At 39.5% G+C, this 14,563-nt stretch overlaps 1 protein-coding gene across 2 annotated transcripts in view; it reads left to right on the plus strand.

Moving 5' to 3' along the window:
* THADA (THADA armadillo repeat containing) overlaps positions 1-14,563 on the plus strand; it is a 167,210-nt gene that overhangs the window by 90,824 nt on the left and 61,823 nt on the right. For both annotated transcript variants that reach the window (XM_065631876.1, XM_065631875.1), the window contains one exon: positions 13,955-14,070. In XM_065631876.1, the coding sequence (XP_065487948.1) occupies positions 13,955-14,070 (116 nt within the window). The remainder of the gene's footprint in view (positions 1-13,954; positions 14,071-14,563) is intronic.

A 14,563-nucleotide genomic window follows, 5' to 3' on the forward strand; every position in this document is an offset into this window, starting at 1 on the left:
TATTTTCAGTGTTGTATAATGTGGTTCTTTGTGGACGGGTGAACAAGAAGTTCCTTTTGTGTGAACTTCAATTTGTGAACTTCCATGATCACATGGTCCAAATAAATGATCTCATCCAAAATACTTCGTAAATCAAGTTGCGGATGTTGTTAAACTTATCATGTCCAGCTCTCAAATTTTTACTGCAATAACTTCTTGGGTTTTTTATTCTCTCAGAGGCTTTGATATTAACAGTCAGATTTCCTTAGAAAGAGAGGTGTTTATAACCGCTGCAGCCTTTGACACTTTCTTCCATCAACTGTTTGACTAGTTCAGTTTTGCGAGTGTTTTTCCATCAGCCTTTTCCTTTCAGATGAATTTACATTCCATCCGAGTGTTATCTTGTAATTCAGTTTTATTTCAGTGATACATATTTTTTCATTCAGTCAGTATTCGAATGGGGCTTATAATGGCTTTATCTACGTGGGTGTTCCCTGGGGTTTTGCAGAAACAACTCTTTTGAATAGAATTAATGGTACCATGGTTAGCTATGAAAATCCTCAACACAGTTGCAGTCTTGCAATTATAAAAGCATAAAACACTTAGGAGGTGTCTCTGGACAGTGGATGATGCCGTTCAATTTGGGTGTTGTGTGTGATGAGCAGGAGGTGTTTATTGGCACGTGCTCATAATTGAATTCCTACAGAAGCTTGATTTGGGTCTTTCTTTAGTTAGCCTGATCTTTCTGGGGAAAGGGAGGGGAAAAAAGGTTATTTTGGGTGGCAGATACATTTGTCCAGTTTTTTACAGTGACTGAAACAGATAGCTAGATGATAAACGTGAGGAAATTTTTCTTTCATGGTTTGTAATACAAAACATTCGCACTCAGTATTATTACTGTATTTTACACAATGCTATTTTGGGGGGACCTCTTCACGGATTTTTGTAGTGAAAACCACAATGTCATCAATAAGTGTTTCGTTTTGACCTTCTAACCTCTTGAACAAAAAAGCTTTTACTCTGTTATCCATAGCTTACTAGGAGAGCACTCATCCTCAACATTAAGTAAATAAATAAATAGGTGGATTCCCCTTTTGCAGCTGGTTGAGAATTTTTGAAGTATTGTAAGACCAACAAGACTGGTAAAGTGCACAGAAAAGGCTTAACAGTGTTTGGAGAGGGAAAAGGGGAGCTTGTTTTCAAATAAAGTTCTCTTGTTTTTTCCACGTTCAGTTAACTTGTGGAATTCTGTGGAATTTAAGTAAACTCTTAAGCTGCCTCCATGGATTGGGTAACTTCTGACTGCATCATCTTGCTAATTCATTTCATATTCCTTTTTGCCAAATTGAAGTATTTTTAAGGTTTGAGTTTATTTGAAGTAATCGTGCTTCATACTGTTACACGTGCTTTATTGTAGTTTTATTTCTACAGTGCACTTCACTGTTTCCTAAAAGACCCCTGCTGTGTTATGTGGTGATCCTTCAACATAAACCATCACTCCTCAGCAAACTCTGGTGATGACCAAGGTCATGGATACTCTGTGATCAGGATTTAGGGCAGAGTATGGCACAGACACCTCTGGGGCTCTAAAAGGTTGGAACGCTGTGATGATGGAGACACACACAAGATCTATGTGATAAGGAGAGATTCTGTGTGGCACCTTTTTGCAGCTTTATTTATGGTTTATCAGAGGTTATGGACAAAGTAAGGGTAACATAGGAGGGTGGTGGTGGCTTCCACTCATTTCTGTTCTGCCAAATTCAGACTGTGAAGTGATTTAGAACTGCAGGCTTGCCCTGATTGTGGAGGGGAAAGAGACCAAAGATCCCATTGAGATACTCTGACCAACTTGTGTTTGGTGTTTATCTGCAAGACAAAGGGTATGAAATATCCCGATAGTTCCTCACATCACTGAATGGTTTTCAGTTGCCTTGGGCAAATCTGGCTTGTAGTGAAATGGGTGCATTGCCCAGTCGTTGCTCTCGTTGCCACTTTTGAGGTCTTGACGCCAGAGGATTTCTGAAGGCGTGTGCTCTGCAAACAGCTTGTGCACGGCAGTCCCCATCCAGCTGATCATCTCTGGCCTTCTGCTGGGAATTGCAGCTGCCAGATCAGCTAGTGGTCCTCCCTGAGCCTTTTCAGCAAAAAGGAGTAAGATTCGCTCAATTTAAATAGCAGGTCTCTGCTAACCTAACTCAAGTGACCGAAGGAAGTGGAGAGTTTGCTTTCATTAGAAGCCTGAGTAGGAGGTTTGAAGTTGTCAAACTTCAGAATGGTGCAGCGTCGAGCAAGTGGTCAGCATGGTAACATCTACCATGGGCACTGCTGTGTTTAGAAGGCAACTTCTATACAGTTCAATATCCAAAGCAAGTGGAGGGTTAAACTACAGCAGCTTTAAAAAAAAAAAAATGTTCTTAGATCTGGTTTTAGAGACAGTGAGACAGCTGTACTCCTCTGGGATAATAAAATCAAAGGCAAGGATGTGCAAATGTTGAAGAAGGTGGTGTTGAGTAAGCAAATGTGTTGGAAGAAATTGCTTTTCAAAAGAATTTTTCTGCCATAAAAACTCTTGGTGTTGACATTCCCTTTTGTCAAAAACCCATCTTACCAACTGCATGCGAGTGGAAGAGGGAAGGGGAAAAATAATAATAAAGAACAGATCTTTCTGAGCAGCTTCTAATGCCTCTGAAGTAAATTTCATCATTTTTCTTTGGAACTTGCCTGTTATTGGTGAATTCGCAGAGACAGCATTCATCTGCTGTGATGCTGCTGACTGTAAAACTAAGTGCATAAGCTTAAACAGTTCAGGAAATGTTTGATAGCTTTGAGTTTGGCACTTTCTGTGATAGCGTAGGATGCTGTTTGGGGGAAAAAAAATCCACCAAGTGTTGAAACTTTGTGGTTAATTAAAATCAGAAGGAATACTTTAGCTGTTTGGAGGAGATGTAATCAGCTGGCTAGCGAGATTAAACTTTGGGAAGAAAAGTAAAATATATTGCAGGTAGAATTCAAGTGTTCAAAGCAAAGATGCAAAATTCATTAACATTGTTCTCTGATTATGCAGCTAGCCCTTTCCTTACCCATAAGTTTACTTTGGCTAGGGCACTGGCAGTTAAATGGCACTGTGAAAATTACTGGAAAACATTAACTTGTTATTGTAAGCTTACATCATGCTAAACCTGATAGGAAGTAAACATTTATAAATAACTTGTCCATATGTGTAAGGTAAAAATCTGCTAAGTTTCTGCAGCAGCATGATTCATGTATTTGCTGTAGTTTAAATTTCATCATAAGTTACCTATGTTACTATGAGTTCATAGTTTCAAAAAGTACATGATACCAGTAGAAAACATTGGGAACATCCCGGGTCCAAAACTGATGAACTTTGGGGAAATACTGTCTATATTTTCTGTGCAGTTTTGGTGGTAGGTTCTACATCTTACTGGCATGTATGTATTCTTCCCACTGTCTTCTTTGGAGATCAAAGTGCTTTCACAAAAGTTATTTAAAGCATAATTTAGTAATTTTTTTTTTTTTCCTCCCAACATAAATTCTCGTGGACTTGCCTACTGTCTGTGAACTGGAACTTATAGAATCTGAGTTAAGTCTGTTTCTGGGACACATCCCCTGAAGATTTATGTATTTATTTATTTTTTAAAGTCAGTTAATGTCTCTTGTTTCCTTGACTGCAAGACTTTCTTCTGTAATAATCCTTTTAGAATATGGGGGCGGGGGGCAGGGGGAGACTACAAAAATTGAGAAGCAGTATGCCATTGCAGAAGTAAAAGCTTTATTTCTGCATAGAATCATAGAATCATTTCGGTTGGAAGAGACCCTCAAGATCATTGAGTCCAACCATAACCTAACTCTAGCACTAAACCATGTCCCTAAGAACCTCGTCTGAACGCCTTTTAAACACCCCCAGGGATGGTGACTCCCACTTCCCTGGGCAGCCTGCTCCAATGCCTGACAACCCTTTCCGGGAAGGATTTTTTCCTAATATCCAATCTAAACCTCCCCTCATGCAACTTGAGGCCATTTCCTCTTGTCCTATCACTTGCTACTTGGGAGAAGAGCCCAACCCCCTCCATGCTCCAACCTCCTTTCAGGTAGTTGCAGACAGCGATCAGGTCTCCCCTCAGCCTCCTTTTCTCCAGGCTGAACAGCCTCAGTTCCCTCAGCTGCTTCTCGTCAGACTTGTGCTCCAAACCCCTCACCAGCCTTTTTGCCCTCCTCTGAACTCACTCCAGCACCTCAATGTCTTTCTTGTAGTGAGGGAAATTCCATCCATTTCCATCATTCATGGAAAAGAAGTAAAAGGATGGTGTGTATTTCAGGAAGCCAGTCCTCTCTTTTCACAGGTGATCTTCCTTGTTGGAAAGTGTCTGTATCCACATCCTCCTGTGCTGAATACTGCTGCCTAGTAGTGTAGCAAGACTGAAAATACAGGAGGGCTGTTTGGTTGTGGATTGTCTTTTCTCTCTTGTGGGATCCTCTAACATGAATTACTTTCTAGACGTTGCTGTAATTAAAAAAATAGTTAATGCAACTTCCTTTGTGCTGCTGTCCTGTGTACTGCATTTGTAAAGCTGAGCTACTCGTTAATATTTACACTTGGAATTCAGCATGACTTACCTACAAGTTCAGCCCACACATCAGCGATGTTGTCGAAACATAAAGTTACTCTGAATGCATGTTTCAGTTGCATGTTCCTTTCTTGTAGGGTTAATTTTGACAGGAGAATTCTGGCGAGTGCTACCTGCACTCAGCTGTGTGACTCTGTGACAGAGGAGGATGGTGTTTGAGTCCAGGTCTAGGCACCAACGTGGATGGTGCTTGATGTATCTGTATAGCTGTAGCCCCTGATGTTCCCATTGTTTCCAGCAACTAATCGCGTGAGAATTTTCTTCAAGGGACAGACATTTCCCCTGTTACTTGCACTCCAAGAGAGGTGCAGCAATCCCTGCCATGGAAGAGCAATCAATCTTACAGTAAGTTCAGCAGACTTTACAATGTTGTCTTGAAGGTCAGACAAAAGACTGCAATTGGCAATATTGAGTTCCTTGGATGTAAACGGAGCCGTTAAAAGTGACAATATGCTTGTAAGTATGCAGCAATGGAAGGGAAAGTTGATCCTCATACAGAGAGGCATGTACAATAACAGGTCATGACTGACTTAATGTATGAATGGGGAAAAGCTTTTGGAAGATGTAATACAACCTTGAAAAGCACCGCCTTTTTTTTTAATGGTTATAGCTATCTACACTTGGACATTTTACGTGGGAAATTTTCCTCAGACTTTAAAAATACTGAATGTTTTTCTTTTGTTTGAGAGAGACTTGTATCTGCATTTTCTCTAAGTTTAAAATCATTAGCTGAGAGAAGAAAATTGTTTTCTGAAGCTGCAAGTTTTACTCCACTTTATGCTATAATGTGAATTTAGGAAAGAAGTTCATCAAATTGATACAGCTTACTTCTAGTTATTGTCTCAGCTTGTGTGTTGATGCAAACATTCCTGAGACACAAGATCAGCGCTGCTGAAACCAGCACAGCTCCGGGGTCAGGATTAGTGCACTTCTGAGCATTCCTTATAAACACGTTCCTACTGACTCTCTTACATGTCAGCAGCTTGGTGTCAACGGGGTAGCTGTAGCCTTTAATATCCTTCCTAATTGTAAATATCCTTCAGGAAATAAGGGTGTGTACCTTGGCCTTTTATTTGCATTTTGTCTCCTTCATGTGGACGTGTGCAGGATAACTGTGTTATGAGGATGTAATCTGGGAAAGAGTAGTTTCAAACTGTTTCACTATGACCCGGGAGGCAGGGGGTGGGGGGGGAAGGAAAAAAGAAGTTTAAAGGAGGGGGAAAGCTTTTTATCCTTTGAGGTAGGCGGATTAAGACAGCGATGGGTGAGTTTTCATGATGGCAGGGTATAGACATGGAAGACTAGACTTCATTGTTTTCTTCCTGCTCTTTGTTCTGAGCAGAAATACAGGCTGAGCACAATTTTTAACTGCTCCAGCACACAATCTGCTGGGTTCATTCCTCTGGACTTCCAGGTTTTGTTTGTGCGCTGCTGGGAAGGTAGGAGATGTGTTTGCAGAGAGTGGAAATCCCAGCGGCTCCGCAGTTGCCTCTTTCACCTCTGGCCGGGCCGGCTGGACATGTGCGAGACCTGACTCCTCAGGCAGCTTTGCCTTCCCTTAGCGCTGTCTATTTATTGGCCTTTGCTGTTTTCTCATCAGCCAAGCTGTCCCTAGGTGTTTTGGCTGGGCTTCTCTGCCCAGCACATGTACTTTTAGTTATAAGATGAATGATAGCTTTAAAAGTATCTTAAATCCTAATGGTAAAAAAAATCCTAATAATTATAAAGTTGGACCTGGCAGCAGGTTTCTGTGCAAATAGGCAAACTGTGTGTTTTTAAGAGAAAATTCAGGTAGGACTTCCAAGTAAATAACACTAATGAACGTTGTGTCAGCCGGCAGCAAACTTCTCATTGTTTTGTGTTCTCCTAATAGAGAATTCGAGTTGCACACGCAAATTTTAAGCTGAAATTCAATTTCACCCTCACTAAAACAGGAAGAAAAACTTAGTAAAAATGGTATTGCAAGAACTTTGATCTGTGAAATTTCACGTTTGTTGATTTGTCTTAGAGAAAAGCAGGAGTTTATTTTCAATTTTAAGAACATGTTTTTAATAATGAATATTTTGTGGTATATATCTATCACTGAGATGAAAGCTACTTTGCTATTTTTCAGCATTTTGTACCTTCCATTAGTTATGGCACATTCATAACTTTCAGGTTAATATACAGCTGTGTTATTCTTGCTCAGTTGTATGAAGTTAACTAGTATTGTGTTTTTATTCATAACTTTAGATGTGTTCATACCTTATTTTACAACTTCTTAATTGAATCAAAACATGCTTGTCTGCATTTTAATTAAAACAACTTGATTCTTTTATAAACCTGGCTTTATGAATTTTGATGGATATATTTGGAAGAAGGATTTAAAAGCACTACTTTCTCCTGAATAATAAACCAAAATTGTGTAATTAGATGATGAAATGTGCTGACAAAACAAAGCTGAAATTATGGAAAAATTGAATTGGGAACCAGCTGTTGCTTTAAAGGAAGAAAAAAAAAATATACAGTTTTCAGATAAATATTTGCAATGGGAAATATTTCAACTTCAGACTGAGTTTATGAATTCATACAAAAATAAATTTGAGGAAGCAAATAATATTCATATATAGTAATCTTATAAGACAATCATGTAATTTATATTTGGCAGCAATAATAGCCTGACCTGTTAATTGCGAAGTTACCATCATGAAACTAAAGACTTCAAAGAAAGGAGGTGCTAGAAACCAAGGATGATGCCTATAATAATCTGGTATATATAAATGATCTAGGGCTATGATAACAATGTAATAAATGATGGCTTTTCTAACGTAGTTGTTTGGGGATGGCAAGAGAATTAATAAATATTTGAAATTCCTCTTCAATATATTGTAATTTAAATGTGGAACCGCTTTGCGCTGCGGGTCTGCGCTGATCTTAAACTCCCACCCTGCCATTTGTGCCGCCGCTTTTGGTTGCGAGAGTAGCACGGGCCGCAGGGACTGGGTTCATGCCATACCTGGTGCTGATAAAGTATTAAATTTATTTTCCACAGGTATAAATTTTTACAGGGCAGGGTGATATCGGGAGGGAACCAGATAGTTACAGACTCTCCCATCTATTTTTGTATAGGTATCTTCTTGGAAAACCGGGGGGAGGTAGCTGAGATTTTTAGTCCCATTGTAATTGTTGCACTGGCACTTTTCATCTTTAGAAAAAAGGGGGTTGGTTTGGGGGCTTGTTTTTCCCTGGAGATAGTTATTGTAACTTTGAACTTTTTATCATGCTAATAAAAATGCCTTCACCTGTCACAGCAGCTTGCCAGTTTTTATCTACATGGTCCTAGTAAAAAAATGAAAAATTTGGGCTCACTTTCAGAATGCAGAGATAACTTGGCAGTTGCGTTTATCATACAAGAAGAATAAAATTTTATCTGCCTTTAAAAAAAGAGAGAAGAAAAGAAAAATGCTGTTTGAGGTTTTCTCACTAGCTTGTTAATACTCAGGCAAAAGCTTTTGATGGAACAATTCTGAAAAACCACATTTAGCTTAGTGCAGCAATACCCTTACTGCTGCCATTTTGCAAACACCCTTTTTTGTCTTTCCTTGTTGCTTCAAACTCCATAGCTTGGTGAGGGGCATATTTTTTCAAGCTTAGTATTCACACAGTATTTTCTTTCAACTGGTGTAACATCTGTGTTCTTTATACTTTCTTTTAGGGAGTTAAATGATGTATGCTGCGAGTGTACAATTTAGGGTGATGTCAATTTGCCTTTTTTTTTTTTTCCCTTTTTTTTCTTTTCAAGAAGCACTGAAGTGAACACTGGGTGCATTGTTTCAGTCTTGCACTGAGGAATGCGAATATTTGCACTGTATACTTAATTCCATCCAAATATAGCTGAGGGCATGCATGGAGAAGTTTTTATTGTTTCAGGTCTGCTTAAGGGTAGAGATCTTTAACTTTGCTACTTCACTGAGATGTGTGCAATTATGTAACCTTCAGAGTGTTTTTGGAAAATCTGATTGTTTAAAAAAGGTGCAACATGTTGAAGTCTGTGTTTTCTTTTAAGTATGAACATGTATGCATACCCAACAAGTGTCCACCTAATCATTATTTCATGTCTGAAGTTAGAAGTTTTTTGTAAGTTTCAGAAACCTTACTTCCTCCTATGAAAATTAATACTAATGCTACAAAATGTTAATTTAAATTTGTTAGACAGAAAGTGTGTCACAATAGATCAACTTTGTGGCTATTAAAGTTGTCTCATATTTGCAGTGTCTCTGTACATATGCAGGAGAACCCTTGGCATAAAAAAAAAAATGAAAGACACTTGCTAAATTTTGTGGCTTATCCAAGTTTTCATCTACCATTACATTGCTTCTTTATTCTAATAGTGTATTTCACAGTCTGAATACAGCAATTTGAGCTGATACGAGAGCTGCTAAAGATAATGATCAGCTTCATATCATCTCAAAGTTGATGTTGGGGAGAAAAATGCCTCTTCCTGCTTCTCATGATTTATATTTTTTTTTACTTGGCTGATGTCTAATCATTTAAGTATTTCTTTTTTAAACAAGTAATGTGCATATATTTTTACTCGGTTATCCAAAATGAACACTTGGAAAATAGCAGAGGTTATGCCTTAAGGTCTGCTCGGGTACAAAGGAGACATTCAACTTTCTCAATGTCGTGACAGGGAGACACAGAGGTCTCAGCGTTGCATCTGTTGCATGCTGTTTGGTGGGGGTTGGATGTGAACAGCACAGAAGGATACGGGTGCTGACTGACCAGCAGAGAACCAAGCTGGCTGTTTCCTTTTTTGTCTCTTCCCTTCCTTGCTCTCCTCCACTTTTTCCTCTTTTCTTGAGGCTTCTGCAACTGAAGGAGGACAGGCTGAGAGAGTTGGGGTTGTCCAGCCTGGAGAAGAGAAGGCTCTGGGGAGACCTCATTGTGGACTTTCAGTACTTAAAGGGGGCCTATAAGGAGGATGGGGACAGACTTTTTAGTATGGCGTGTTATGACAGGAAAAGGGGTGATGGTTTTAAACTAAAAGAGGGAAGATTGACGCTAGACAGGAGGAAGAAATTCTTTACAATGAGGATGGTAAAATACTTGCACAGGTTGCCCAGAGAGGTGATAGATGCCCCATCCTGGAAACATTCCAGGCCAGGCTGGATGGGGCTCTGAGCAACCTGATCTAGTTGAAGATGTCCCTGCTCATTGCAGGGAGTTGCACTAGATGACCCCTGAAGGTCCTTTCCAACCCAAACTATTCTATGATTTTATGATCAGAAGTCCTCCCGTGTTGGTGGTTTTACCTGCAGCAGGTTGGGACATGCTGGCTCAGAGTTGGTAGAACCTCGCGGACCAAAGGGTCTCAGAATGGTCAGTCGCTGAACACTGTTCCCCGTTACGTATCCAAGTACCTGGACTTCCCGTGGCTTGCACTGTTTTAACAACTCTTGCCTAGGTTGATGAGCAGTCTGTACAGTCCTGCTGGGATATTAGCCTGACTCTTCTACAGCCTGCTCAGGGAGAGAAAAGGTGTTTGAGCATCCAGCAACTTGCTGTCTTCAATGCAGGGTTCCAGAGAGCTATGGACAACACCTTGGGTGTTGTGTCTTCAGTCCTACTAAAAACCCTCCCACCATCTCAAGGATGCTTTCAGGCTGCTTTCTCGGTGTTTAGTTCATGTCAAATTTAAAGATAATTGCTGTCATCCTGTAAGTCTTCATAAGCCTTCCTCTACAGACAATATAAATATCTTGTAAAACTACCTTTAAAAAAAGAAAAAAAAACCTGAGTAACATATTGCCTTAGTGTAATAAAAAAACAGTCCCACATACAAAAGGAACACCATGACCTCATTGCATTTATGTGTGAGGAATTTAGCAGAGGGTTTTAAATTGAGTAGTATTTTGGACATGTGCTGGAAAGTCTGTCTATTTTATTATCTATACCAAACAGTCTCATAAAACTTGCTACCTCCCCATGCAAACATTGCCTGGCTTGTAGTCTTAGATCATGGAAGCTGCAGCGATATTACTGTAAGCCAAACAATGATGTGTCACGTATGATGGAAGTGAAGAACTACTGAGGTTAACTTCTACGGATTGCTTGTTTGGTTGCCGCCATTTTTAGCTTGCATAAAATAAGGCTTTGGATAAAACACGTGGGCATAAATTACAATTTCAATTTTAGTTTAGGCGTTCTAAAAATCTTACGCTGAGAAAAATAATTCCTTTGTGGGGAAAGCTTTCTAGGTCTCTAAAATTTGGTGAGGGGACCTGAATAAATGACAGAGGGCTTGCACTGAGATAATGAGAAAATCAGTATTTTGCACATGTCGAAAGCTGGACCAGGGTAAACTGTAGTAGTTGAATGTTGCCTTTGATGAATGCCAACATTATTCAAGAGTGACTCAAACTCTTATGCAAGTCGTAACTTCTAATTCCATTGCTTAAATATGGCTCATGCCCTCTGATTTTTACCTTCTGAATGGTGTTGAAAGGAAGGAGTTTTGTGGGTTGTGTTCTGAATTTCGTACCTGGACTAATTTAAATCCACAAATTTTACCTGCTTAGTATGCATAGTTCTCCCTCTCTCAAGACCTTTTGCTTGAACTATCAAATTACTTAGGTTTTCTTTGTATTTAGGAGAGAGGAACTTTGGGAGTTGTTTTCGAAGCTGAAGAGATGGACTTAATTTAAGCTTCTAGGAAAAAAATATATGATAGCCCCTTCGTAATTGTGAAACAGATTTTATACCTTAGAGGTAAATCCCTTTTCATTCCTGGCAATGAACACAAGTACAGAAGACTAAAATCAGAAAGGCGAAGGCACCAAATGATCTTCAATTAGCAGAGGATATATAAGGCAGTAAGAAGAACTTCTGCATATACAGTATTTTCCTTTTTCATCCCTTTTCTTCTATAGTGTTCATTACTTATCAGAGATTAAGGAAAAGCTATTGGTTTTGGCAACTTTGTGTATCAGTTTTCATGAAAAAGGTTAAAAGAGTTGATACTCACATAGACTATTTTAATAAGCAGACAGTAGCATAGGCAAGAGGAGGCTACAGAAGAGGATTCAATGTGGAGATCTCAGGGGGCACTCCCAAATGTTTGCAAGCTTGCACTTTTGCAAAGCCCTTTGTAGAAAAAGATCAAAATTGAAAATGATCTTGGAAAAACCATCCTAGAAGGATGGTCTGGCGTCGACAAAATGATGTTCAGTACAGAGGACTTCAGAAGATTTAAAAAAAAAAAAAAAAACAGACAGACAAGACGACAGCCTTCCTTCTGGGATGCCTCTTGCCTCCAGAGCACCTGCTAACACAGGGAGATGAGAATTTATTTCATTGTTCCTGTCAGAGGAGCCCAGTGGGATCTCTGTATTTAATAAGTATCTCACTAGGAAAAAATCTGGACAGGCTGAATGGTGTCCAGAGAGCAGTTGTTTACCGTAAGGGCAAGGGTGGGAGTGGAGAGGAACACCTTACCTCAAGAGCTTGGATTTTGAGGAAGAAACACTAGAAGAGGTTGCATACAGATATTTTGAAATCTATTTTCTTGGCTGTTCTCAGGATTTGGACAATCAGCCATTTGTTTCAGTAGAGAATGTTTAGACCCTGCCTCAGTGTTTGTATGGATTATAGAGAGTCTCTTGACATCTCTTCTGTTCTGTTTCCATGCTTATTTGAAACCACTGCAGCTGTTTTTCCACTTGAATAATTTTGCAAAAAATAACCCAGATGAAATTGTGTCAAGTTAATGCTATGCAGCAGTGCTTGTGTTTCCAAAACAAGCAAACAAACAAACAAAAATATAACCCCGGGAGCAAGTGACAGCTGGAATGCAGGAAACCAAGTTCTGAGATGTAAAAGTCTGGATATAAAAGTTTTTTCTTTTCCCAAAGTGAAGGCCCAGCTTGATCCATTAGCACTTCGTAAAATTGTCGCTTTGCAAGTGTGACGTGCTAATACTCTCACACGTTAAGAGTGTTTCCATATAAAATGCTCATGTATGTATTTTCAGAAATGGTCTGATAGCACCTGTAAAGCTTCCTAAATTCTGCATGTTGCCTGTTTCAATAAACCATCAGTGGGGGGGATGTAATTTTGCTTTGAAACCCTGTCTTGTCTATCAATGTAACTTACCTCTGTAGGCAAATAGAGTTTCAAATTTGGAGGCTGTGAGGCAAGTTAAAGAGGGAGAGTTAGCACCCTGTTCCTCTTATTTCAACTTCCAAATTGCACGCGGGTGCAAAACTCCTTACCCTGAGCAAGATCTTGCCCAGTATCGCTTCAGTATTGCACCACATGTCTCTGTCTTTTTCCATTTAGAAATTAAATCACCTACGTGTTGCCTGTTCACTTGCATGTGAATGGGAAAGGTAGAAACTAGGTGGGATGATATGGGCACCATCACTTGCTCCCACATGCAGAGGATGGGTGCTGCAGGGGCCGGTCTGGGAGGGTCCCTCTCCACTGCACAGTCAGTATCAGCTTTCATGTGTTATCCAATATTTCCTTTCCATGCTTGTGGTCTAGATGACTAGACCTCTTTTTTTAAACTTGATTTTTTCATAACACTTATGTATATATTCAATACCACTTTTAAAACCTGGGTTTTAGATAGCAAAGGAAGGCCTCTCAGAACAGGAATTATTTGCTTTGTTAACTGTCTGACCAGAAAGCTACAATTTGTGCTTTCTGTTTTGGTATCTTGAATTCTTTTGTTCACAGTAGCTAGGATGTGTCTACTAGGCTTTTCTGTGAAGCTCTGGAGGAGGTAGCCCCAGTGCAGCAGCTCTGTCTTCTCTGCCATTGGAAGGGAAGGGTGGGAGCATCTCCCTTCTCTGTGAAACTCAACTGTGCCCGCTGGGACCAGAGCCCCGGAGGAAGGATCTTGGGAGCAAGAACAGAGATGCTTTTCTGCCAGTGGTTATGGATGATAATTTTATGGCTTTTAAAAAGCTTTTTGCTCAGTGGGTGCGTTTTGAAGACCCTTCCTTGTCTCCTTGGTTGTAGGCCCTGCTCTGAGCCATGGGGCAAAAGGTCCACAGTTGCGGGATGCTTCAGTTGGCCTCAGGCTGTCCTCTGCTTGCTTCACGGAGGTCAACGTCTTCAGCGCTTCCTGCGTTTTGCTGTTTGATTACTGTGAAAAGTGAATTTTAAAGAGTAGGCAATTTAAGGATTCCGTCTGTTGCTATGGCAGATAAATACACATTTTTCCTTGAGTAATAGTTGTTAGTTTTGCAGGTGGTTGTTTTCATCTTACAGTTATTTGGAGGAAAAGCAGTGGCTGCAAACTCTAGTTTCTTTCTTTCTTTCTTTCTTTTTTTTTAATTTAGGTTTTTCACTTGCTGCGGTCGTACTTTGAATCAAACCAGCGCGTTAGTTCAGACTTTGAGCAGGGATTGGATGACATCATTACCTGTATAGGAACTAAACTGTGGCTGGCTACAAGGTAAGATAAAATACAATATATGTATGTGTTTATACACATAGGTTACTAACATATGGAAGGCTTGGGTGTTTTTTTAAATTATTTTTTATTTTAGCAAAGTGGACAGGGTTTTTTTTTCATAGAAATGATGTAAAATTTAGATGCCTTATTGGCTTGCTGTCTTTTTTTAAATTGAGATTTTTTTTCTTAAAAAAACAAAGGATGAAAAAACGTAAGTATAGTTTACCTGTGTGCATTACTGTGTTTTAGTCTGCTCCAGGTTCATTCTCAGCTAAATTTTATAATCCAATCATTTGAAAAACAAACAAAAAAACCACCTGAATGAAAATGCCTACAGAAGCAGCCTTTTTGAGAAAGGCATGAATATTGCTTCTAGGCTAAGAAAAATATTCCACATATGTGAGGTTTTTATGTTACTATTTTCTCTGACTTTGACCTTTACAAAAAAGTAGTAGGAAAATGTCAGCAGTTGTTGAAACTATCAAAAATATTT

This window comes from Caloenas nicobarica, chromosome 3 (assembly GCF_036013445.1).
Source record: "Caloenas nicobarica isolate bCalNic1 chromosome 3, bCalNic1.hap1, whole genome shotgun sequence".
Taxonomy (NCBI): domain Eukaryota; kingdom Metazoa; phylum Chordata; class Aves; order Columbiformes; family Columbidae; genus Caloenas; species Caloenas nicobarica.